The sequence below is a fragment of the Cyclopterus lumpus genome, chromosome 25, assembly GCF_009769545.1.
Source record: "Cyclopterus lumpus isolate fCycLum1 chromosome 25, fCycLum1.pri, whole genome shotgun sequence".
Lineage (NCBI taxonomy): Eukaryota > Metazoa > Chordata > Actinopteri > Perciformes > Cyclopteridae > Cyclopterus > Cyclopterus lumpus.
In genome coordinates, this window is record NC_046990.1 from 4,473,831 (window position 1) to 4,500,706 (window position 26,876).

Below are 26,876 nucleotides of genomic sequence, written 5' to 3' on the forward strand. Positions count from 1 at the left end.
GCACTTTCATCACTTTTCAACACGTGATTAAACTCCACTAAATGATGAGATGTGATGACTAGTGAAGCTTGAGTCAGGGTTTGGGTGTGTATGTCATCTCTGCATGTGTGCTACCATTCAGTAGGCTTCATGAGATGTGAAAGGTTTATTAATAGCATCTATTAAATCTGTTTCACAACCTTGTTTGATAAACTGTGCAGTCACTGTAAGCCACAGTTAATGCACAAAACAATTGTTGCTTGACAAACAATTAGCGGAATTTCAATCGAGTTTCATCGGACAGCTTGGAAGAATGTAATACTATTTATTTTGAAAGTCTTTCCTTACAAATATATTTGGATTTTCATTAGCGCCGTTACGATCATGCTTTTATTTTGAAAATATCGAAACGCTTTGTATCGAAGGCTGCTCCACTGTTTTCTGGCTAACTTGACAGGGGCCACCTCTAAATGTCCACATCCACCCAAAATTCACCTTTCTAGATATTGTGGAGATTCTATTAAAGTCGCAGAGAAAGTCTGTTCTCTATCATTGTTTATAAAACAGATATCTGAAATGGGATGTGTTGATATATTCTAATAGCACAAACAACATTTTTTTCTTCAGGGTGTTTGGTCCTGATAACGTTATTAATAGTAGTAGTACTGCATATCCTTTAACAAGCAATAACACAATTAAATAGCCGACTCTTGTATTGCACTGTTCCACATTGATGACCACATAAGCACCATCAGCACGAACCCACCAGAGGGAGGCGTTGTAAAGAAGAAGTTATAGGCTTTTCTCTATTTAATACACACTAATGTAATATTCACAATGAAATATATTGCCTAGAAATATGCTTTGTAGTGTGTGTATCTTTGTCTTTGTGCCTGATGTGCTTTAGGATTTAGTACTTTACCCCTGGAGCAAAAAACAACAACAAAAACTTTTGGGACCACATCGACCGGATGACTTAATCATATCTCAAGAAGGAAAATATATATTTTTTAAGATAATTTAACCACAATTGGTTCGAAAGGAAAACTTGGCTAACTGCTAGCATATATAAAACAAAAGCCGGAGGGGAACCTGTCTGGACAGCAAGCGGATTTAAAGACATGGAACATTTTTCAGAAAAGGCTGGTAAAACACAAGAGTTATGCATAATGGATAATGCCATCAAGTTAGGCTTACTGGGAACGACGAACATTGCCTCTCAGCTTGAAGGTGCGTGCAGGCGTGGCATTGAACAACGTTGCTGGTCACGAGTAGTTTATTTGATGTTGAGAGTCCTTTGGTGGGCCTATGTTGTTATGGTAAGAATTTCATTGTGTGATTTTAGATGGCATCATCATTGAGCTGGAATTTTGTCATCTCTGCTGTTGGTGAAACATTGGTCACAGCAATCACAGTGTCTCAATTTGGTATACCTATGGTATTTTTGAATTGCATCATAAAATGTTCTTGTATGAATATTGTGTGGCCCCACCAAAATGTTCATACCAAAATCGTCACTAAAAGACACTATACAACTTTACACTTATTAATACTCTTAATGTCATAAATGGTTACCACTTACAAAAGTCTTATTAGCCATTGCTTGTGATTGTCAAACTGGATACTTTGTAAAAAAAAAAATATTCTTAGCACAACAATCTTATTTACAAATAGATTTTTTAAACTGATTGCTCTGTATGTCAACACACTCTTTTCAATAACACCACATCGCCAGTAGGCCTGTATTGATTTTCCACTGAAACCCTGCTGTGAACCTCTGATCATTAGGCAGATTGTTGCCCATTGACCAGAAAGACTTTATCAGTATCATCGGCCAGTCTCAGTATCCCAAACCGACTGTCGAGGTCACATTGACACACACTTGCCTCAATATATATATATATATATATATATATATATATATATATGTATATATATATGTATATATATATATACATACATATATAATGGCTTGTTGCCAATCAGGTGTGCAATCATTGATATGGTCCTGATGCTTGTTTCGCCTATATGTGCATTTGTTTTTTATGTGTATGTTGTATTGTAGCTGGGTTTGTTCTGCCTGATGCATGCTGCAGCCCGTTATGTCTCTGGTCTATTGTTGTACCCTTTCTTTTTGCTGTGTATTGGTTTTGTTTATATGTTGTTGTCAGTTTGTCTATGAATTTTATTTCCATTTTATTTTGTTATTTTAGGCTGCCTTACAAACATCTGGCCAGGGACAGCAGATGGAAATTAGCCTCTCTGGCTAACTCTGGCTGACTTACAGTTCTACTGTTGATTAGTGTGCATTGTCGCAGCAAAATAAATGAATACAATAAATAAAATAAATGAATACAATAAATACATATACTGTATATACATATACATATATATATATATATATATATATATATATACGTATATACAGTATATATACATATATATACATACATACATACATACATACATACATACATACATATATATTATACATATACACACTCACACACATATGGAAGTAAAGTAAACAATAAAATGTAAAGGTAGATTATGCTACATAGATGTCAAGGTATGAAAAAGATAGAGATCATGGTATACAATGACGTCAAGTAAAAGAAGCATTGAGGTAGATATCAGAGGTCCTAGTGAGATCAGTTGGGGAAAAGACGTACAGTGACCTAATAGTACTACTCTACCTAAATACTGTAGAACCACTTGAAGGGTGTGTTTACTCTTTTCTAATTGCATGAAGTGCAACACATCTCCAATACATCAAGATTGGGTGTGAGGCAGGAATGTATCCATTTCATTTGGATCAGGCTTTTAGCCAGCAGAATGAAAAAAGCCCAAAAAAAGTATTTGGGCAAAAGTGACTCAGCCAACAGGACCACAGACTACGAGTGGAGAAGGCTCTATGGGGGCAGAAGTGAACTTAGACACAGTATCAAACACAAATTCCCAGAATTTAGAGAGAGCGCAACAACCAGAACATGTGGTCGAGATTAGCAGGCCCTGATGACATTTATCACAAGTAAGGCTAGATGTCAGGAAAAATAGATTTACGCAGTTTAGGACTTGCTAAATAACAGACCTGCAGTTATATAAAGAAATGGGCTTGAGGAAGATCAAATATATCAAACAGATCTTCAAAATAAGCAAACATGCCTTACACTTACATATTACTAATGGTGACAATGCCCATAGTGTGCACCAGATCATGGGCGTTATCCAGACCAAGGGAGGGAATAAAGGGTTAGAATGCAGGGGGGATGTTAAGGGAGGGGATTGAAAACCATATTGGCACACCAATTCATTCCACATTTTAAAATAGGATAGGGAAGAGCAGAGGAGAGGAGAGGGGGGACGAGAGGAGAAGGCAGAGGAGAGGGAACAGGAGAGGGGAGAGGAGAAAGCAGAGGAGAAGGAAGAGGAGATGTGGAGAAGGTGGAGACGTGGAGAAGGTGGAGGAGAGGAAAGAGGTAAAGGAGAAGGCAAGGGAGGAGGAGAGGGCAGAGGATAAGGCGTAGGAGAGGGAGGAAGAAAGGGAAGAGAAGTAGGCCTGTATTGATAAGGCAGATTAGAGGGAGGAGAAGAGGTATAGAGAAAGGAGGAGAGGTGGGAGAAGAGGATAGAGTAGAGGACAGAGTAGAGGGAGGAGGAGAAGGCAGTGTTTGAATCTGGAAAAAGTTATTTTTTTAAACAAAGGTTCCTTAATCCCGGAAAGTAATTTGTGTCGCGTGTGATCCTCGATTCTTGTTGTTCTGAGTTTGTACTCATGGTTGAATGCACTTATTGTAAGTCGCTTTGGATAAAAGTCCCAGCTAAATGACATGTAATATAATGTAATGATCCTGAGCCAGCTTGGGCTTTCAGTCCCTCTTTCCCCCACGCAAGTCCACCATGCAGATATGATTCTGACCTGAGCCCAGTTCACCCAAGCAGATGAGGCCTTTTCCTAAAGGACAACGTGTCCTGCAAACATTGAATGTCCTCCTAGCTGGAGACAAAGACACAGGCATCCTCTGTATGAGCAGATACAGTTGGAGGAAGAACAAGATTTGAGGATCCAGGCAGTGAGCCGACCTCTCAACCTGCACAGCAACCCTGTCTTATCCCTCGCTATACAGGGATTGGCCAACTCAGCCCTGCTAACGTCTTCACCAAACATTGAGCATCATTGTACAATAAACCAACCCAAGCCAGAAAACCACCAGAAAACCAAACATTTAGAACTAGAATAGTTAAAAGTGTGCACAGTAAATAAACCTGAAAGATTTAAAATGGGATAGCTTAGTATCGTTATTGTCATGACAACAGATACAGCAATAAAGTAAAAGTTAAAGGTATATTTTCAATTCAATTCAGTTGTTGTATATCAACTCTTTTAGTCAGACTCATCACGTCTCATAAAGATAGTTCCAGTGTTCGAGCCCATTGGCAGTTAATTAACGATCAGTTGTGGGAAAGTGGCAGAAATATCACTTTATAACATATGTTATATGTTCATTATTCATGCTATTTGATTATTTAATTTAGCGCTACTAAAATGGACTGCTAAATTGATTTACTTTGAAGTCTCTCGACCTCACTGAGTCGATATTAATTATTAAATTTGGATACAAGAACAAGCTGAAAATTTAGTGCGCAGAATTGCATTGCACATGTTCATTCAATGCAGCAATAACATAGACAAAGCAGTAACCGCATTTGTGCAGCATCAGCTATTGAAAAAAGAACTAACACATGTAGACCAATGAGATTAGGCAATACCCCTAAACAGACATTGTTCATTATACAACGTGAACATTTACAAATTAATTATACTTCATGTCCCAACGCCTAACAATCTATTTTCCTCTTTCTGATCATGTATTTGGTCTTTGACACTAAAAGCCCACTTATCTGCCCAAGCCTCCACCTTAATGAAGGCTCTCTGCATCCGCTTCATCAGATGTCCAACATTGCACCCCCTCTTTTCCATATTGCTCCATCTTCAGCAGAAAGACAACTAAGTCATAATTATGAGATGCTAAGTCCTAACTATGAGATACTAAGTTAGACTTATGAGATAGTAAGCCATAACTATGAAATGCTTAGTCATTTTTTATAGAAAGTTTCTCATTATAATTGTAATCTTTATTTTTGTCATCATTGTGGTAGAAATGGGCTTCCATACAGTAGGATCAACGCACCGTACGTTACGCTACCCTACGTTACGCTGGTACGTCACGCTAGCCTGAGTTACGCTGCTACGTTACGCTACCCTACGTTGCTGACGTGTTGGTAGGGAAGTGGCTGTCCAGTTGTCTGGAGCTAGCGTTACGTCTATGCTAGCTACTAACTCTTAGCACTCCTACTTCATTGCAAGCCGTTGTCGTTAACAGACCACTATGACATCCTCTGCTGTGTGACTGTGTTAACTGTCTGCTCAAATAACAACGGAAGACAAACCGGGCTAATTGCACAAGTAGGTGACTAATTAAACCACTGGCAAGAGCTAGCAGGCTAGCACAGTGGGCTGGAGTGCTCACTGTAGCCATTAGCTAGTACAGCTAAACGTTGTTGACTTCTTCGTTCGCACATCAGCTAACTTATGGCGTGTAATGTTATTGTCGTGTTCTAACGTTGTTGCTAAGAACAGAAAGGTATATGTTATTCACAAGTGTTACATTTCGTGTTTGCCCCACGGTGGCGCTGACAGTGCTCATCATGTTAACTAGACCGAACTTTAACTTCACCAAGTAAGTTAACTACAGCCACAGTCTGAGACAGCTGACTTCAGATTTAGATATAACCTGTGTGAGCCATTCTTAACTATGTCTCAAATATTGTGATAATATCAGTATTTGTAAGTAGACTTCTGGCTTAATTTGTCCATTATCTCCAAGTGTAAAGGTGCGTTCCAACTTCACAACAAACTCAGGCTCAAATCATATGTGTATAATTTGTACTAAGGCTGTAACTAATACTATATTTATTTTCATAGTTGTATGTTCATATCGGTCCAGAAAATAGTCAGAAATAAATTTCCCAGAGCCAAATATGATGTCTGAAGATGTCTTATATGTACTGACTAACAGTTAAAAATCTAAAGATATTCAATTCACAATGATATGAAACAGAGAAAAGGAGCACGTCTTCACATTGTAAAAGCTGTAACCAGATAATAGATGATATTTCTGCTTCGGAAATGTTGAATTGTTTTCAAATTAGTTTTTAAAAAACAGTCATTTCATTTGTTGGTGATTTGATTAACTGATTATAGAGGAAAGAGGATGTCACAGATAAACTAACTAACTAACACTGTTTTCCTCAGTTGTTGTAGATGCAGCAGTTTTATGAAGAAGTGTGAGTGACTTGCACAACAACAATGGGGAAGAGGAAGGTACCAGATCTGTACAGAGCCCCCTTTCCCTTATACTCCATTAAAGTGGACGCTACAACAGGGCTGGTGATCACAGCGGGGGGAGGGGGGGCTTCCAAGACGGGTATAAAGAATGCTTTGGTAAGTACTGAGGATCAAGTGTTTCATTGTTTCCGCCAGAACAGTTGTCAGGCTCGTAATTGCTAGTCCACCTTTCAGGTATGCCCACTTTAAGGGAGGCTGAGTCGAAGTTGTTGCTAATGTTGAGGCTAACCCCATTCACTCTAATCAGCATGTTAGAGTGTCTTGCGCTATGTTCACAGCTGTTGCATTACTGCTACTGCCAATTTCACAGGCTCTCTCGCTCTTTCTCTCTCTCTCTCTCTCTCTCTCTTGACCGCACACTGACACTAATGTTAAGCACAAAACCAACAAACTCACTAAGGTATTCCTGAAAGGAGTTTTCCACTTGTACAACACTTTTCAGTTGAAACATCTTAAAATACATAATTCCCTATAATAAACAGTTTTTATTATGGTGGGCCTCACAGCATTTTGCAAAGCTGCTGAACTTCCCACTATGTTTATTTAGTTGTGTGTATTTGTTGTTTTAATTTGTATTGCAAGACCAGAGACGATACATAAACAGAACAACAGTTCAACAGTGAATACATGCCAGCGAGCATCATACGGCGCAGTTACTAGTTTTTACGTCTCCTCATAAAGTCAAGCATCGTGAGGACAGAGACCACACGGGTGAGTGTGAGTGTATGAATAAAAAAATAGAGCAAATTACAACCTTATACTATCAATGAAGAGGTGCGTTTTATTTAAACAAAAATATTAATATATTAATTTTTTGGGGGATAGACAGTAATTTACATATATCACCGGTGACCCAGCCTTCTATTCCCTCCAGAGGGAACCGTCGCAGTGCCCAAAATTGAGCTTGAGTCGCCAGGAATGCAGGGGTGGTTGTGCTTGCAGGGGAGTTTTAGATTGAAAGAGAAACATACTTAAATAAACAACAAACGTACATATATTTAATAAAATAATGAGAATAAGTGTGGTAAAGGGGGATTACCAAAAACATACAGAAGAGAGTACAAACATGGAGTGTGTTGTGTATTTGGTTGTATGTATGTGTGTGTGTTTTCGTGTGTGTGTGGGGTTGTGTTATGTGTATGTGGTTGTGTATTTTAATGGATTTCTTTCAAGATATTTTCTCTCTTTTTGTCAGCTTTTTCCTAAACGCTCTTTGCTGTGTAATTTGTAAAGCATTTTCTTCAATTGCTTTTGTTTTTTTCACGAGTTTTCTTAAGTGTTGAGTTTTCAGAACCATCGTAGAATACAGCAGAAAAGGTTATGATACGATTATAAAAGAAATGTGTATCGTAAAAGTCACATTAAAGGTACTCAAATTGCAGCATCAACGCAATGTGGTTCGTCTGAGTGTATGAATGAATTTCTGGATCAGGCATTATGAGAGTAGCAGCAGTAGCAGACTCATGACTGTGTGTTTCAGCACTTCCTGGAACTCCGGCTGGTTGGAGAGCAGCAGTACAGTGCCAGTCTCCTTCACTCTCATGACACTGACACCCGCGCCACCATGAACATGGCTGTAGGTAATGGTGTAATTGCTGCAGGACAGGACGGGACCTGCTGTCTGATGAGGTTCAAACACTGCTCACAAAAAGAAGGCAGAGATGCAGCGAAAGATGGTGAGTCTTGTTGCTACTATCTGAAATACAGTATACCTGCTGTTTTTAAAAGTACATACAAAACATGCTACATGTATTGCATTTATTTGATGAGTTGCTGATTCATTTGTTGATGGAAGTACAGCAGTGTTTCCCATTAATTACCACAAGTGTGGCATCCCGCCAAAATCTATTTTGTCCCGCCACAGTTTCATAAATATTGTTCACTTCTCACCATGTGGGCTGGCTGCCCTGTTCATACCTGCAAACGTGTTGCTTCGGGAGGGGGGGGGGTCAACTGGCCGGCCAGCGTGACATTGGAGTGAGACAATAAGAAAAGGTGATGTAGTGAGCTTCGCAATAAAACATCTTTGATATGACGTGTTGAGTCTTGGCCAATCAGCGTTAAGATGTCTACAGCCTCTTCATTGGGGAGTTAGGGTTAGTTTGAATCTACTGCTGTAATGTTGCACGGTGTATCGATACTAAAAAGGTACCCGTACGTTAAAAACGATAAGATTTTGCATATTTTTTGTATCGATACATCATTAAAATAGCGCACGCACTGTTTCGCTCCTTGTCTTGCTGCCTGCACTCAAGGGGGCGGGGCTGCCCAGCGCTCACTCATAGCGAGTGATTGCTGGGGAGACATGGCGTCAGGTGCAGGAGACGTGGCATCAAGTGCAGGAGACGTGACATCAAGTGCAGGAGACGTGGCTTCAAGTGCAGGAGATGTGGCTTCAAATGGAGGAGACATGGCGTCAAGTGCCGGAGCTTTTGCCGACCTTCCTCGGCTTTTTGGAAGAAAAGATGCCAGAAGTGAAATCTGGAAATACTTTGACTACATTACAGACAGTGAAGGAAAGCCCACTGACATGCATACAGTGAAGGAAAGCCCACTGAAGAGGAGATAGGTGCTCAGTGTATCCTAAAGCATCCCCCAGCAGCCTATAAGCTTATAGCAGCATATCTATGGGCTGAACCAGGGCAAACCTGATTCAGCCCTAACTATAAGCACTATTAAAGAGGAAAGTCTTAAGTCTACTCTTAAATGAGGTGACTGTGTCTGCCTCCCGGACTGAAAGTGGTAGCTGGTTCCATAAAAGAGGAGCTTGATAACTGAAGGCTCTGGCTCCCATCCTACTTTTTAGGACTCTAGGAACCACGAGTAGCCCCGCATTTAGTGAGTGCAGCTCTCTAGTGGGGTAATATGGTACTGCAAGCTTCTTAAGATATGATGGTGCATCACCAATCAAGGCTTTGTAGGTGAGGAGAAGAATTTTAAAAGGGCCGCCGGTCTGACTTTACAGTTTGTCGCGTAATGCTGATTTTCTTACGGCAGTAGATGGCGCTTCGACTATGACTGAAATTAGGCTTGTCGATATCCTCAGGCCTTGACTTGTAACAAGCATGACAAGTTTGGGGCAGATTCGAGCAAGTCCAGTTGAGCCACTAGGTGGCACTTTGAGAATGTGAACAAATACATGGTGCATGTATTTGTTCACATATATACATATACGTGAAGTGTAGACCATGTTGTGTAATTTTCATGTGAATCTGATGCATTTCTAGGCTTATTTGTTTTGGCCAATAGGAGGCGCTTTTAGGATTTGCTGAAATATTTTGAGAGGTTCTCGAATAAGCCCAATACATTATTGTCTAAAACTTTTAATAGGTGTTCCAATGACCATTTTTTAATGTTTCTTCTTGGAAATGTGTTCAGGGCTTGACTAGCATCATGCATGATTATTTTTGGAAAGATTGGTTTTGTTAAAGCAACAGTCTATATATAGCATAACAAAACACAGAAAGTGGGAATGGGTGAAATGGCCAACTTCGGCGAATTATTGTAACCCTAACCCTAACCTATGTGTTTTTCACAAAATTCAAAATGGCGGAAAATCTAAGTAGGCGGACCTTAGGGGTCTGAGAGGCTTTTTTGTAGAGCAGGTGGATATGGACATGTGTGTCATTTCAAGTCAATCGGACATTCTGGGTGAGGGGCGTCGCCGGTCAAACTTTGAGGGGGCGCTAGAGAGCAACTGAAAAAACAAAAAAAATTGACTCCTTTATCAGATGGCTATTTTCACCAAGCCGGACAAGCGTGCCAAATTTGGTTAGTTTTAAAAATGACTACGTACCCCCAATATGCGCCAAATGTTCAAAAATAAAAAGCGGAATAATAAGAATCCTAGCAATTTCAATAGGGTCCTCTTGGACTGACTTCGTCAGTCGCTCGGACCCTAAAAAGTGCAGTAACTGAATATTCTACATACACAGACGATAAATATGAGTATTTAATACAGTATTTATATTGCACAGGTTCAATTGATTGAAGTGTTTTGTGGTCTACTGGGAGCTCAGCTGGTTGTGCAGCCTGACAGCAGCAGCAAGGAAATGTTGATTCATTTCTAATGGTCTTTTTCTTTCACAAAATAATTAAAAGGATTCGATAAAAGTATCGATAAGGAATTGAAACGATAAGCAGTATTGATAAGACTACTAGTATCGATAAAATCTTAACAATACCCATCCCTACTCAGTCCTCAACACTTTCATTCAAAGAATAGGGTCACGTGGGATCACAGAGCAACGTGGCTGCATAACTGGGTACGTCCCAATAAACCCACCTAATTACCCCACATTTGCTAATGAAATCAGCGTAACTGTGCTGCAAGTTCTTAGGAAGTGATAGTTACACTCTGTCAGTTTCACTCACACTTCACTTCACATATCCAGCTGAGCTGCGGTACATGGAGGGAAAAAATAATGAAGTTTGCAGATCACAGAGAAGCAATGAGTTGGAGAGTAATAATAACCACTAGATGCTACTTGAGCTTTAACCCGAACGGCCAACGATAACTCCAGCAAGAGACCTTTGCATCTCTACAATATTCTCTATGGTCTTAAGCAAGCCCAAATCACTGAGTATCAGATTGTATACCCTGTAACCAGACACAGCACTTTGTACTTGGGCATGAAGTCAGGGAATTTCTTTACTTTTTCTAATTTAAGAAACAGACCAGTTGCGAAGATATTTCTAGTAACATACTGCCGTTTGATTATTCTGGCATGCACAGCACATACTGTACTTTTCTAGTCTTCCAACCACTCAAGGTGCTTTCAATTCAGTTTATTTTGTATAGCCCAGAACCACAAATTACAAATTTGCCTCAGAGGGCTTTACAATCTGTACACATACGACATCCCTGTCCCAGGACCTCACATCGGATCAGGAAAAACTCCCCAAAAATAGAAAAAACCCTTTCACTGCGAAGAAACCTTTAGGAGAGCAACAGAGGAGGATCCCTCTCCCCGGATAGACGGAAGCAATATATGTAATGTGTACAGAATGAACCATTACAGAGTTACATAAACACATTCAATCAATAAATTATGAGTAGTAGCGCTATACCGGTACAGGTCCATTTCCATTAGTTCCGCAAATCGTTTACGCGTCACAAAGTTATTTTTGCCAAGGTGTTTTATGCTGTTATGAGAGTTGTGGGTTATTAATTGTTTTGTTATACAGTTCTTACCATGAATGAGAAGGATACCCAGTTAATAGAGGGCTCTTTCAACTCCATACATCCTCGCATCCATAGAGCTTTTCACAGCCATTCTTTAGTTTGGCGGTATATTAAAATTAATATTATACGGGAAATTATAACCGGTTTACTCTATGAAACATACCTCTAGCACTAATTATGTGCACATTGTTTATTTTTATTCGATTATTATTGTTGTTTGCTTTGTTTTCATTGTGATTGTTTGACTTGACTCTTACTTGACTTTCCTTTATCAATGAATTGTAATTTAATAACAAAAAAAAGTGCTTCCACCAAACAATACAAAAGCATTTTTAAAAGCTTCATTTCCTCAGCAACATAGTGCATATTCTCTGGCAGCATTGCATAGCCTTTGAAATGCATAAAGATGTAAACACATTGAATATTATTGAATATCAAATTACATGGGGAGAAAGCATATCAAAATAACAAAATAATTCTGCCTTTGTGTTCTTGTTGAGGAAAAAGCATGTCAACATGTTAGAGTGTAACACTGGAACTTGCCAGGTCACAGTCCGCCCAGAGACTGAAATTGCTAAGTCAGACAGCGCCCACCTGTGATGGTCTGTGGGTGATCGACACCCCCAGACCTTCACAGGTAAAGGGGAGTGGCGGAATGAGTTGGCCCTGCTGGACTGACCTTGCTGGCCCTTTTGGTGCCTGATTCATGCTTTACTGCCTTTGGACGGGGCAGCACTACATCTCATCCCCTGCCAAACATTTAGTTTAACTGGCCTGTATTTACGGTTTTAGTCATCCCCTTGTTGTTCTGTTACTGTATTGTCTTTTGTTTTTCAAAAAAAACATGCAGGTGTCTTTGTTCTCCATTAAAATGAGTCATCTGTGCAGCAGGGAACCGCGTGCAGCAGGGGAATGCCAGGCGACGAGCTGGGAAAAGAGACAAAGATGGACAGGATGAATCGGCAGGCTCTGGAGATATGTCAGATATGAAGGATGAGTCGGCTTGTATCTCTGTGACTGGTTTGGCTGAAGTGCAGTCTGATCTGAACCCCCAGGATCCACTCCAGAAGGTGGTCCGGTTCAGTCCTGACCTAAGCCTTTTGCTGACTGGAGGCACAGACGGACACATACGAGTCTGGGAGGTAAATACTGTAGACCTGGATCATAAATTGCTTTAGTTTGATTAATGTGTGAGATGAGGACAATGCTGTTGAACTTTAGTATGGGTGTGTTCTGGCCAGTTGGTGGAAATGCTCCAGACAACGTATGTATTGATATCCTGACTTTGATTGTATGTTCTTAATTCTTCTTCAGTTCCCATCCCTGAAGAAGAAATTTGACTTCAAAGCACATGAAGGGGAGATTGAAGACTTGGACATGAGTTTAGGGAACAAGGTGAACCATTGACACTTCCAGATGTGGATATTAAATTTAGTCTAGGCCCTGCCGCTGTGCCCTTGAGCAAGGCACCGTAACCCCTTTCCTCAGAGCGCTGTGTTTGTCTAAATGAAGAAAATAATTTCCCAATCAATGACAGTATTTATTTTTCTCATGCAGCACCTGGTGAGTGTTGGCCGGGACTTTTCCTGCAGTGTATGGAGCGGTAGCCAGCTGGCTATGGGTCTTAAATGGCTTGAAACTATGCCTCAGATAGCTGAGAAGACTTATCGGTATATGGCTTGCAGGTAAAGGAAAAAAGACTTCTTTAAAAAAGAACAATCCAGCTGTTCACCTCACCCTATCCATCCGAAGGATGTGACAGTGACTATTAATGGACGTATTTTCATGTATTTCAGGTTTGGAAAGGTGGAAGACCAACAAGACGCCCTGAGGCTTTACACAGTTCAGATCCCTCATAAACGAGACAGAAAACCACCTCCATGCTACCTCACCAAATGGAATGGCAAGAGCTTTCTGCCCATGCTCACAGCTTCCTGTGGCACTGAGGTCATCTCCAGTCTGGCTGTCAGGTAACTGATAAGTTCATATTCTAACATGTTAACTATGGATGCTTAGAAACCCGCCTTAGACACAAATAAGGTAGGATGTGTCAGGAAGGCATGATGGCTGATGAATCAGACTTTCCTTCCTCTCCTGTACAGATACAACTCAGTCACTACTAAGAAAGCATAATAGTTTCATACTCAGCCTTAAATGGCCATACCGGTGGTTTTGTATGTTATTTATTTTGTATGTATATTTAAGTTTCCACAAGTTCAATCATTCAATAGCCTTACAAGTTTGTTGTATAAATAAACTCATGTGACGAACATTGCTTCCATTGCCATTTAAATAGCTGAACACAGGGAAAAAGCTCTGACCTTGTTTGGTTTTGGAGGTCAAATGAGGACCCAGCAACCAAACCTCAGCCAGTCTGAGGCAGTCTGTGAGGTGTCTGTGGCTGAACACTGTCTGTGAGCTCGTAGTTGGGCTCATCATCACAGACAGACAGTCTGAGGCAGTCTGTGAGGTGTCTGTGACTGAACACTGTGAGCTTGTAGTTGGGCTCAGTAAGCCGTCTGGATTTTGATTTGGTGATTTTCTGAACTCCACTTTCGGGTCAAATTCAGCATTCATGAAAGTTTTTCTCATCATCATTCACATCATTCATACCCTGATAACAAGGGCTACCATGCAAGGTGCCACCCATCAGGGCTAACTAACATTCACACAACATAGACACAACTATGGGAGCTATTTAGGGTTAAGTGTCTTGCCCAAGGAAACATGGACTAGTGGATCGAACCGCCGATCCTCTGATTGAAGGACAACCCTGCTCACCACTGAGCCCATGCCAGTCTCTGTATTTCTATTCAATTCAATTTCAATTCAGCTTATTTTGTATAGCCCAATATCACAAATTACAAATTTGCGTCAGAGGGCTTTACAATCTGTACACATACACTCACGGATCAGGAAAAACTCCCCAAAAATAACATTTCACAGGGAAAAAAGGGAAGAAACCTTCAGGAAAGAAACAGAGGAGGATCCCTCTCCCCGGATGGACAGATGCAATAGATGTCCTGTGTACAGAATGAACAGCATTACAGAGTTACATAAACACATTACATGAATATGACAATGTATGAATGGACCTCCAATCCATGAAACAGAAGGAGGTAGAGGGGAGGGGGGGCGGGGCGATCAGCAGGGCCAATGAGGGCGGCCGGCTCACCAGGCAGGAGGCATCAGACACCGCCAGGGATGAGATGTGAAGTCACAAAGACTCCAGGGAAGAAGCAGCGTTAGTAAGGTAATGGTATGGTTCTATCCACCTTCCAGAGCCGGCCCTTACTGAGATTTATCGGAGTGGAAAGTCTTACGGTTGTCATGGAAGTTTGGGCACTGAATGAGTAGAGGGTTAAACAACACCTTTGGTCAGATTGTTGATTTTATATTGCTAGAAAAAAGTAAGAATTATGCCACAATAGTTTAGTCTTGTAGTCTGTTTAAAGGTTACATGAAGTCAGTAGCATTTCAAAGTACAGTATGTTTAAGAGGACTTGGAGATGTTCTTCCTTGATAAAAAAAGAAGCTAGAAACAAGAAAAGTCACAACTGAATATTTTGATTGTTGTAGGAGTATAGAGTTTAAAGTCCAATCAGCATTCACACTGTCATTGTGCAAAACCAGTGGTCCTTGAAAGGCAAGCTGTTTTTTGATCTATAGTTTTTACCTGACTATGCAATTGAAAAAAGGAAGTCTTTTTCACTTGGATAGTAGTGGTAGGGTTTTCACGATACCAAAATTATAACTTCGATACGATACCTGCCATAAATATCCCAATACCCGATACTTACGATACAATACCAGAATTCGATACGATACCACGATACTGGTATATTTATCTATAATAATATAAATACATCTGTAATAAATAAAACACATGTATGGTTCCCTTTTTACCAGCTTGTTCCTGCCCAGCTTTTTCAACAAATGGCATTAATATTAGTATTAGCCTACAGCAAGATATTAATGAAAACTGCATGGTGGCATCATAGCATTGATTATACACGGCTATGTAGGCCTTTTGTCTGTATCTGACCAGATGACTACATAGTTCCTTTCATAAGTATGAGCAATTGTAAAGTTCTTATTTTAATCTTAATTCATGGAATAATTATTTTTCCTTGACAAAAAAAAAAGAAAGAGAGATCCACCCTCAGGCTCCACCAGCATGTAGCCATTTTGTATCAATTGTTTCATTTAGTACACTTGTGTGCATTGTGACCTCATGATCACATAGGCTGGTCGTTAAACTAGGCTAAGGCTACTTGTGTTAGGCTGTATGTGGGTGAACTTGCGGTGCGCATCATCTTTATAATCACATTTGTTTACCTGTCGTTCTTTGAACTTTGAAAAGTTCGTGGTGTCTGTCTGAAAGGTGCTTTGCCATGTTTGACGTGTTGCTCCTTCTTCTGAGTGGCTTTGAAACACTGTCTGCAATGTAGCCAAAGTATTTCCAGATTTCACTTCTGGCATCTTTTTTTACAAAAAGCCGATGACGGTCGGCAAAAGCTTCGGCACTTGACGCTATGTTGACGCCATGTTGTCTCCCCAGCGAAGCGCTTGCCTGTTCGTGTGTGAGCGCTGCGCAGCCCCGCCCCCTAGCAGTCAACGCGTTGGACAGCATTAAAGGAGAGGAGCAGTGAGTGCGCTCTGATCGCGCGCTATTTTAATTAAGTATCGTTACTAAATATGCAAAACCGTATCGTTTTGAACGTACTGGTACCATCCATCCATCCATCCATTATCACCCGCTTATCTGGGGTCGGGTCGCGGTGGCAGCAGGTTCACAGGCCGACCCAGGCTTCCCTCTCACCCGCAACACTTTCCAGCTCATTCTGGGGGATCCCGAGGCATTCCAAGGCCAGCCGGGAGATATAATCCCTCCAGCGTGTCCTCGGTCTTCCCCGGGGTCTCCTACCAGTTGGACGTGCCCGGAAAACCTCTAATGGGAGGCGTCCAGGAGGCATCCTGACGAGATGCCCGATACCTTTTTAGTAGAGGTACACCATGCAAGTGGAAGGATGTTCTCGTATACCAAACATTGTTCTTTTCAAAGCACTTTAGCGTATTTCATTTTGTTTGATAAAACCATTTTATTTCTTGCTGTAGTCAACCAAAGAAAATCTTGGTCCACTGAAATTATACCTGCTCTTCAAACACTAGAGGATGGGAGAAAATGAACCAAGTGACCAGAGGGTACTTGCAGAATAAGATGTTAATGTGAACCCTTTCTCTTGACAGTGACTCTGGAACATTTATTGGCCTTGGAACTGTGACGGGTTCAGTGGCTATCTACATTGCTTTCTCCCTCCAGGTAAAGACAGTGTATCAAACTCAGGAATATAAATTAACCCAGGAGCCCTGATGTACGATGATAACTGTACTTACTCTTTGTGTGTGCAGAAGCTATATTATGTACAGGAGTCCCATGGCATTGTTGTGACAGACATGGCCTTCCTGCCTGACTGTCTGAAAGACAAAGATATCAAAGGGAATAATGAAACAGCCATGTTGAGTGTAGCTGTGGACAGCCGCTGTCAGGTGCATGCTGTCCCCAACCGAAGTAAGTCCTGCATCATCATCTAATTAACACACTTAGCCCATGTATCATAACTTCAGACCTCTCACCTTATCGTTTGTCACTTTGTTTTCCATCTTCTTTAGGATCCTTTTCTATCTGGCTCGTGCTGTTCCTCTGTGGCCTCGTGGTGATGGGAGTTGTTCTCCTCCTACAGTACCTCTTTCCAGGGTTTATTTAAATCATGCCAGTGTTGCCACAGGTCAGGGTTGATGGAGGTTGGACACTTCTTCGCGTGACTTACTTTGCATCTTGAGCCAGTGAAAGCTCTTCAGGCTGCAGGCTGACTCTGAACAGCTGACCTTGTCCACCTCAGCACTTACTCAGGGTTGTTCTTCTCAGACCTGTTAACCCAGTAGAGTCAAACAGGACAGACTGGGATTTTATTTGCTTTGATCTCTATCAATTATTCTTAATCTTTTTTGGATTCATGTTGATGAGTTGAAGGGCTCAGGTTTATGAATATTTTAGGGTGGGGTCTTTTTATTGACATTATTTAAGGAATCATGTAAAAATATAGAAAGTATTGACACATAATGTGTCTTGTTTTGCTTTTTGTTTACATATAGACACTTTGAATTATCCATTTGCCTCCTTGATTAACTGCTTTTTCTGTGTTTCTTTCCATTTCATTCACTCGTGAGCAGCCAAGACTAGTTTATACAGTCCTCTGGTGGCGATATAATGTTTACCATGTTAAAACATTGATTTGTCTCAGTATATGGGATTTTTATTTAAAACATACATGTTTTGACTTTGACTTGGTTGCCAAGTGTTAACTATACATTTCAAGTGTACAACATCTTCTATAAATGCATAATTATTTGATATTATTACAAGGAAATACAAGTAAAGTTGCTATATGCACATGAAAAGCATGGAGGTGTGTAAACTTAATACAAAATATCATTGCAGCAAATGAGGGCACTCCCTTATTGTATTTGGAATGAAACATTCTGCTTGAAAGAGTTGCCCAGCAGATGTACAACAATGTGAATGCCCATATTATTGTAACTATATTAATAAGAAAGCTAGCTAAAAAAACAAAACGCATTTTGTCTTTTATGATTTATACTTCATGGTCCTATCAGTCTCTCTGGACTATTAACTTGACAGTAATAATAATACAAATACATACATACATACCTGCATTAATTATTTTGGCCACCTTTGGGCAGCAGAAATACATTGTGAAGACAATATCAACTTGTTGGGCCTTTTTCATTCATTTATATTTGAAAAGCATATACAAAACAACAAAACCTTCCCTCCAGGTTATCTCACTTTTTTTTTCAAACTTTTCTTTTTACATACTCTAAATAATTTACATTTAAAAGGATTGTCAATGACACCAAAATATACAACAAAATAAAAAATATGAAAGATAATGAAAAACACCAATTACCAATGAGGAGATTCCCAACATCACCCAGGGCTACAGTTGAAACGCATTTTTCTTAGTAAGGTTCCCAACTGAGTGAAATGACCCAGAAGTGTCTAAATAAGAGTTAGTCCCATTTTCTCAATGCTAAGGAAGGGAGCTCCAATGCTTCCTTTCTTATCTCCTTTAGCATAGGATACACTGGGCCATCCTTTACCAATGGAAAGGAGATAATACCGACCCACAGGGCTGTTGCCATGATTTGTGTGCAGAATTAATAAAGCACCATATTAGCAAATATAGGTTTTTGCTTGAAATATTGTTATTTTTTGTGATTTCCTCAAAGCTCTATGTAAATCAAAAACGTTTCAAGTTCTTCTTTGACCCCAGTCAGCATTTTTCCATTGAAATACGGTGAGATGACTTTCAAAACTGGTTAAAAATTGAAAGTTATTTTTTTATTTGAAGACGTTGATTAAACGCTGACATTAAGACCGTATTTCACCTGCCCCCCGGACTGAAAGTGGAAGCTGGTTCCATAAAAGAGGAGCTTGATAACTGAAGGCTCTGGCTCCCATCCTACTTTTTAGGACTCTAGAAACCATGAGTAGCCCCGCATTTAGTGAGCGTAGCTCTCTAGTGGGGCAATATGGTACTACAAGCATCTTAAAATATGATGGTGCATCAGCAATCAAGGCTTTGTAGGTGAGGAGAATTTTAAATGTGATTTTACAGGGAACCAGTGAAGAGCAGCTAAAGATATAAATCTAGATCCACATCTAATATGAGTGAAGATTGAGCATCTGGATGGCAATTGTTTGCCTCTAATGTGTTCTGAAACAGATTAAGTTGGACTGCTGATGTAAAATAACTGAAAGTACTTATTTACTATATTTCAATGGGGGACAAGAAACACAATTGCGTCCTTCAAAATCCTCTGAATGAAGGACTCAAAGGATCCTTGACATTGGAACAGTCAGTCGTTAGAATTTGGTGAGGTAGCAGTCTTGAAATTCAACAGTTGAAGGATCCTTCATTGGATTCAATATTGAGAAACACCCCCTGTGTTAAGTACAGAAAAAGACGAGAAGTGCAACAAGCACTTCTAGCGAGGCTAATCAGACACAGACAAGAAAAGGAGAAGGGCAACATTCTAACTACAGAAAATTACAGAAGCTAGAGCAGAAGGTCAAAGACCTTCAGCAGCAGAGGGAAGCAACATTTTTAAAAAAGATGTCAGAGGTTGAGGTTGACAACTCTAATTGTTCACCAAGAACGAAAACTTGGAAGGCTGTACAGAAGCATAGAGTTCCTGCTCATATCCACAATACACTTATGCACCAAATGAAAACAAAATGCAAGTCTGTCAGCTATAAAGAGAACACATGCATTCAGAAGAGCTGTCTCAGACCGGTTGCTCAGAAAATACAAACTTGTTAATTTGCTCAGAAAAACAGTAGGTATCTCCCACAAAGTCTACAACAAGACTAGACAAGCCACAGCTGAGATTCACCTATCAGAGAACTGGTAATAAACAGACCATGGACATAGTCAAAATGTTCTTAAGTTGAGATGACAATAGTTGGGCATCAGCGGGGAAGGATGAAACAATCACAAGATTCAAAAAGAAGAAACAAAAGAGGTTTCTCTCTGACACTGCTGAATTTGCATCAGAAGTTGATGCTGGAGATGCCTCATCTGAAGCTGCCCTATTCACTTTTCTGCAGGACAAAACCTTTTTGGATTGTTGCCCCAAACATCAACAACAGGGTGATGTGTGTCTGTAAACTGCATGACAATGTCCACATGAAAGCAGACAAGTCCAGCAGCAGGCATTATTAACTCACCGAGCTTAAGCAAAGTCGCAGAGGAGTTGTGCTGTGACACTCAGGCTAAAGTGTGCATATACAGGTAATGTCTTTCATGTAAGAACAAGTCTCTCACACACACTACAAGTACTGGTACATCAGGAACAGAAGCCACATGGTGGTACCAGTGGCTCATGAAAAAAGAAGATTATAAAAAAGAGAAGGACGGAGAAAGAGAGAAGATCACTGTGACAAAAACGGTTAAACAGATGTGAGGGCAGCCCCCCCCCCTTGGAAGAGATGTAACATCTGAACCAACAGCCCCAGAAGATGCAAGCCATTCCATCTCAAGCTCTGGGTGTGAAGGGACTCTCTGTCTAGTTGATGACTTCACTGAAGACATTTTTGGAAAGTGGTGTGTCATCACATATGACGACCCATATCCTGGAATCATTGAAGACGTAGAAGGTAATTTGTACATCTTTTCTTTAATCCATGTTATTTCTTTCTTTCCATTCATTCTCACTTGCCAATCTTCCATTCTCATATTCCCATTCCATTTGAATCAAACTTTATTTCATAGTCTTATTAGACTCCAATACAAGCAATACTTATCATTACTCGCCCAATGTCCTTTTTTAATTTTGTCTGCAGGTGCCCTTGAGGTCAAAGTCATGCACAACATTGGGTGAAACCACTTTTATTGACCGCGACTAGAGGACAAGATCTGGTACACAGTGGACAAGGTCGTCACCTTAATCCAGTGCCGGCTGGCCAATAGAGGGCCACGGGGCCTGGCCCCACCTTGAGCCACAAAAAAAAAAAAAAGTATACAAAATTATAATAATAATATTAGTAGATTATACAAATTGTCAATATTTGTGTTTTGGAAATATGGAATATACCCAGTACTATTTGTAAAATAGGATATCTGCGCAAAATATATGCTTATACGACAAACACAGGATTGCGGTGAAGAAACAGGTACACTTTAACCCTAACAAGGTTCATAGGGGCATCTTAATATATAAACATGTTCTATTATATTTTATATATATGTGATTTATATTATAATATATTAATATTTTTTTATAATATATTTATTATATATATATATATATATCTTAATATACTGAATTGTATGAATAAGATGTCCTTATTGTTTGTGTTGGAATAAGTGTTGGAATAAATGTTAAATATTTAACCATAAAGTAGAAATGCGTGTTTGATACTTTCTTTTGCATTGAATCATACTGCGATGTTTGTTGAAATTGATTGGATGGCCCTACCAAAACAATTCCACCAGCCTAATCCCTCCACCAGAAAACGACACAGAGGATGAGCCCAAGAGTGTTCACCAAAGTCTGTGAAAAACTACATTTTTTAATGGATTTGTGATGGTGTCTGACATTGAACCCCCTAAAACATACAGAACAACATAAAATCAGTTATTTTCCATTGATAAGTAATGTTTGGACTTTAAATGGTTCTGGATGAACAATTGTTATGTCTTCAAAAATAAAATGATTCTATTAACAACAAAACATTTGTGTTGGTAATATTCCCAACCTAAGGCATGTTATGAGTTAAGATTAAGCAATAAAATTTAGGAAATATGATACAACCTTGCGAACAAAATATTGGGGTCACAACAGAAACACTCAAAAATAAAGTATATTGAGTTATCAACTAAAATGTTATGATACTGATTGGTTTAATGTATGTTACATTTTCAATCAACAACTCTGGAATCAATATGATCAGTATTATGCATTTTACAAAGAAATATTGCAGTTAGATTTTGATGAATTGTATAAATTCAAAATGTGTATTGATTAATTGTGAAAACCTTCAAGAGGTATTTGTAAAAATACTCACGTCATCTAAGATAACAATCTTAACAGGCTAATAATAATACTTTTTTAATATAGTGTATTACTATGTTTCGGTAGTGACCATTTTCTGAAAAAACAATATAAAAATTGACGGTACTTTTACTAGATATGTGTACTTTAGATATGGTACAATATATATACGGACAACGTTTTGGGAATAAAACATACCAAATGTAAAAATATTTTCAGGTGGTTTCTGATTTAATTTGATTAAACTTATATTTTACGGCTAGTTATTTTATTGAAGCTATATTAAGTGTACAGTACTCAGGTAGGCTGGCAGCAAGAGGATGCCTCTCACTTTGATCTCTGTCAGCACATCAGCTGCTGGAGATATTGAGAATTGCACGCAGATCTGCTGCTTCTATCAAGGCTCCTTTCTATTCCTGTCACCGCCGGACAGCAGGTGACACTAACTGAAGCAGTGGATTCATCCAGCCTACAGTAAATGGACCAGATTCTGACTAAGCCTCGCTGAAACAGGAGGGGCTGGATTTCACAGACATAGGGGTGAACGCTGGCTGAGGGGGAGAATAAGGCAGATCATGATCAAGGACTGTGAGTTTCACGTTACAGGATTAGATGCAAAGCTGAGTAGCTCTTGCTGGGATGATTTTTGACAGAAATACCCCCACCAATAAAACTATTTATTACAATAAATGCCTTTGAAAATCATTCAGATTAAAGTTGCTTAATTTTTTAACTTGCAAAGTCTATGATGAAAGACCCAAATAATGTAATACTGATTAGATTATTACCAGGAAGAAATGTCAAGTATGTTTTATTTCACAACACCAATTTCTAACCTCCAGTTGGTCAATCAAGTCAAACAGGTCAGAGACGGATATATGACTCCATGTTAGTATCCAGCACATTTTAGTTTATACTGAGCAGCAATGACAAGAACAGTGTTGTCACTGTACAATATAAACATCATACAGACAACAGCACTGTGTGAGAAAACACAGCCTCATCATGTATTTCAATGAAACTGAGAAACTTGGTAACTGGGACAGAGGATATCATATGTGTACAGCTTGTAAAGCCCTCTCAGGCACATTTGCGATTTGGGGCTGTACAAAATAAATTGAATTTGATCCAATGGACCTGATGCAGAGAGCCGAAAGAACCCATTGCCATCCAGCCATAAAGTGGAACCTCAAAATGTTTCTTTAATTATTCCAGACTTTGTCAGGAAAAAACATCCCCTCAACAGCTTATGTAAATGTTCAAAACATCATTGTATAAAATAGTCAAAGAAATTGAATTTAACTGTGGTGTAGTTGGTGGTGTGTGTTAAAGGTTGTGGTGGTAACTGCAGAAGACACATTTTAACTGCTGGGAGTTCAGGAAAAGGAGTGTTAGAGAGGGGGATGGGGGCAGAAAGACGTCCTGTAGATGGACCTGATGATTAATGTGCATTAGGGCTGGCAAACACATTACTCACTCATACCTCTAACAGGAGAGAAAAAGGCTGGACACGCCAGTGAGTTGAATTTCCACTGCCCCTTTCTTATTTTCCATCTGAAAATGTGTTGAAGACATTCCAGTGCTGTGGAAAATGTGTGTGCTAAGTGAACAAACAGACATGGATTGAATTCCAAAGTCATTTACGCTAGAACATGATCCTGAGGCGTGGGGATCTGGGGTCAATGAGGTATTGATGGGAGTACAGTTATATATACATACACACTAGTCCTAGCATTATCATCAAGGATTTGCTTCACAACAAATTACTTATTACACAGTTTGAATGTAAACACAGGGATGTAGGGATGAGGTCAAGGGGGAAGGGATGGAGGTCGAGGAGTAAGGGGTAAGGGAAGGAAACGGGGGGTAGAGGGATGAAAGAGAGGGAAGGTCAGAGGGGTGCGTTGGTGGGTTGTCGGTGTCTCGGTGGCTGGTGGGAACCGGGGAGCGGAGACTCGTGGGTGGGGGTTGTCTTTTCTGAAGCTTCGGAGTTCGGAGTGCCCAAGAGATAGCTTCACGTGGACAAGCACCGGTGAACGTTCAGGTTGGAGTGGACGTAGGAGAGGTACGCGGAGGAAGACCACCGGCCAAGCATCTTTATGACGTAGTCAGGGATTCCTTGGCTCGCGGCGGCAGTGCTGATGCGGAATGAATGGCCTTAGAACGACTCGGCAGGTATGCCGGATCTGGCGGAAGTGGTGGAGGAACCAGGTAGCCTGAACGAAGTGTGTGGATGCAGAGCAAGGAGGTCTGGAGTGAGGGGCAGGCATTTAGGCGCAGAAAGCGATTTGGTTTTACGAAGGCCTTTAAGAAGCATGGCTACATGTGAATGGGCCGTGGTGGGACACGGCGCCCCTGAGGACAGTTTTGTGAGGAAGTTAATTCCGCTTAAGTAGACTTGTATGTAGAGGACCTGATGAGGGAATGGGCGTACAAATGACGTATGAAGTTTGTGAGGGCCAGGAGGTCGAGTGATGGGAATGGCAAGCTGGCAAAGGCGTGGAAAGCTTTAAAGCTGTTCCATCCTGTGAGGTACAAAGAAAGTGTACGTGGGGGGACGCTGGTTATGATGGCATCTTGCGAGGCGGAGACCAGGTGTTCTAGTCGCAGGGTCGGATGAAGATGGCGGCTGAAAACAGTGGGACCGCAATTGGCCGGGGGTCCGAGGCTGGTACTAATTGTCTGAATTTCTGGAATGAGAAACAAGAAAGTGAATCAGCGATGAGGTTCTTGTGATCTGGGCTGTGGGTGGCTCGGATGATGAACTGATGCTGGGCTGAAACTAGGGTTAGGCTTAAGCAGGAACTGCATTATGTCTAGGCAGCACGACCGTCCCTCGTTGATGATATCGACTACTGCGCTGTTGCCTGAGTAGAAAGCGATGGTCTTTTTGGGATGCGAATTCCGGCGGCCATTCGGCTGAGAACCACTTGTTGTTGAGGGCGCTGCATCTGTGAAAATATGGGGCTTTTGTTACGGGGAGCTTGGGGTGCATCCGAGGAGTTGAGAGGAAGCATGTGGCGGCTGGATGGGATGGTGCTTTGCAGAGTTCCCAGTTTAGGGAAGGGAGGGATGTGAAGACTCTGCAGTACAGTTCTGGGTCGAGAGTTCCCCAGTACGTGCCCTGGTTAAACTGCTGCACTCTAGCAAACAGGACGTGGTAGGTATAAAACCTGTTGTTGCCAAACCGCAAAGCTAGGTTGAGAATTAAAGTCATATAATTGTGCAGCTCGGGCCTGCGGTCAGGGAGGGCGGAGCAGATGACGTTGCAGTACAGGGAAAAAGTATAGGCGAACTCCGTCGTAGAGAGTTGCTTGGACCGGGTGGGGAGAGGCTGGCTGAACTCGACTGGGCCGAAGGTGGTAAGCAGTTCTTTAGGGGTGTGGGGCTTGCTTCCGGATGGGTGGATGAGTTGGGCGAGGTCGACATAATTACCGGCGAGAATCTGCTGCCTGAGTGTGTGAGACAACGAGGATGTTCAGGCGGGTGTGCTGGAGGTAACGCTGTGGCTAGGGTGGACCTGGTGGGTGGAGGTACGTGATGCAGGAAGGAGCTGTAAAAGAGTGCTGGCTGACCTGTGGAAGAAAGGATTGCATGCGAGGTAGGGTGGTTAGCGTTAGATACATTTGGGTACGGATGGGAAAAGGGGTAGGGAAGGGGAAGGGGAAGAATGGGAGGGGAGGAAGGTAGGAAGAGGTGCTTGGATGGAGGGAAGCATGTGCATGGGGTAGTAGTGTTGGTAGGGTCTGGCTTTCCAGTCGGACTGGTTGAAGGGGATGTTGCGCTCAACAAGTGAGATTTTTAGCTTATGTACTGTTCATCCGGGGGTGTGGGAAGTATGGTGCTCGACGGAGCGTCGGCGTGGAGAAGGATCGTCGCGACTGTCATTCGAGCGGCTGGATCTCAACCGGGTGGAAGAGTGCCGTCGGAGAGGGATGATGAAGACGGGATCTCCGCCAGAGGCTGTTGGACAGTGAGGGACCAATGACGTTGGGGCTGCCCGGGGATCACTGTCGGAAGTTGCAAGGGACGTGGATTGTTGGTCGCTGCCGAACTTACCACCGCCGAAGGATGCCGGGAGAAGATGGGATCTCCGATCTTCGGGCGTGATCTGCTCTTCTGCGAACAGATCGTTCCAGAGAAAATTACGGTTCCATACTGCTCGGTATGTGGAGACAGTCAAGGTGGGGTGAACAGGTGTGCTGGGCTTAAGTACTTTAGTGAGCGGGAAATTAGCTGCCTTCGGGGCATGGTCCTTGTTCCCGAACTAAGTTCTGTAAAACTCCATTAGTCTCAATGTATTTCCAAATCTGTGGTTGGTAATCTGAACAAGCTTGATCAAGCAAGAATATCTAAAAATTCCATAGGTTTTGAATCAGTATGTCAGATTTGAAAAATAATCACAGTTTAGAACCTTAAATTAGGAAAACTCAGATAATATGTTGGTATTAAAGTCAGTAGATAGTCATAGTCAATATAGACTGCTGGGTGCTAATAACCAAAGCTAATTATTCAAAGCTTAAAAGCCACCAAAAAACATTTGGAGTAAGTGAAATTATTTGAGAAGATACTGACAACCCCATCTCTTTTATTTTGTCAACAGGAGTTCAGAAAACTATCCTATTAGTAGAATATTCTAATAATATGCCAGAGGCAGTTGAG

General features: G+C 41.0%; 1 protein-coding gene and 1 long non-coding RNA gene across 3 annotated transcripts; both read left to right on the forward strand.

Moving 5' to 3' along the window:
• Window positions 1-5,242: 5,242 nt before the first annotated feature.
• Window positions 5,243-18,362, forward strand: preb (prolactin regulatory element binding). 2 transcript variants are annotated; one of them, XM_034528823.1, is made up of 10 exons: window positions 5,243-5,446; window positions 6,296-6,484; window positions 7,869-8,064; window positions 12,462-12,715; window positions 12,888-12,968; window positions 13,131-13,258; window positions 13,370-13,543; window positions 16,824-16,896; window positions 16,986-17,145; window positions 17,247-18,362. In XM_034528823.1, exons 2-10 carry the CDS (start codon window positions 6,350-6,352, stop codon window positions 17,339-17,341), a joined length of 1,296 nt encoding a protein of 431 aa, XP_034384714.1. In that variant the 5' UTR covers window positions 5,243-5,446; window positions 6,296-6,349; the 3' UTR covers window positions 17,342-18,362. The 2 variants fall into 2 exon arrangements, with proteins under 2 accessions (XP_034384714.1, XP_034384715.1); XM_034528824.1 differs by having other exon boundaries at window positions 12,465-12,715.
• An 836-nt stretch (window positions 18,363-19,198) lies between these two features.
• Window positions 19,199-21,177, forward strand: LOC117728175. Its single transcript, XR_004609098.1, has 2 exons — window positions 19,199-20,817; window positions 21,004-21,177. It is a non-coding gene; the product is annotated as an uncharacterized LOC117728175 (long non-coding RNA).
• The last annotated feature ends 5,699 nt before the right edge of the window (window positions 21,178-26,876 follow it).

Bases quoted from the DNA above. Each gene is read 5' to 3' on its own strand.
- preb (XM_034528823.1), top strand. From the start codon at position 6,350: ATGGGGAAGAGGAAGGTACCAGATCTGTACAGAGCCCCCTTTCCCTTA. The intron at 12,716-12,887 runs GTAAATACTGTA...ATTCTTCTTCAG, and splicing joins GACACATACGAGTCTGGGAG to TTCCCATCCCTGAAGAAGAA. The intron at 17,146-17,246 runs GTAAGTCCTGCA...CATCTTCTTTAG, and splicing joins GCATGCTGTCCCCAACCGAA to GATCCTTTTCTATCTGGCTC.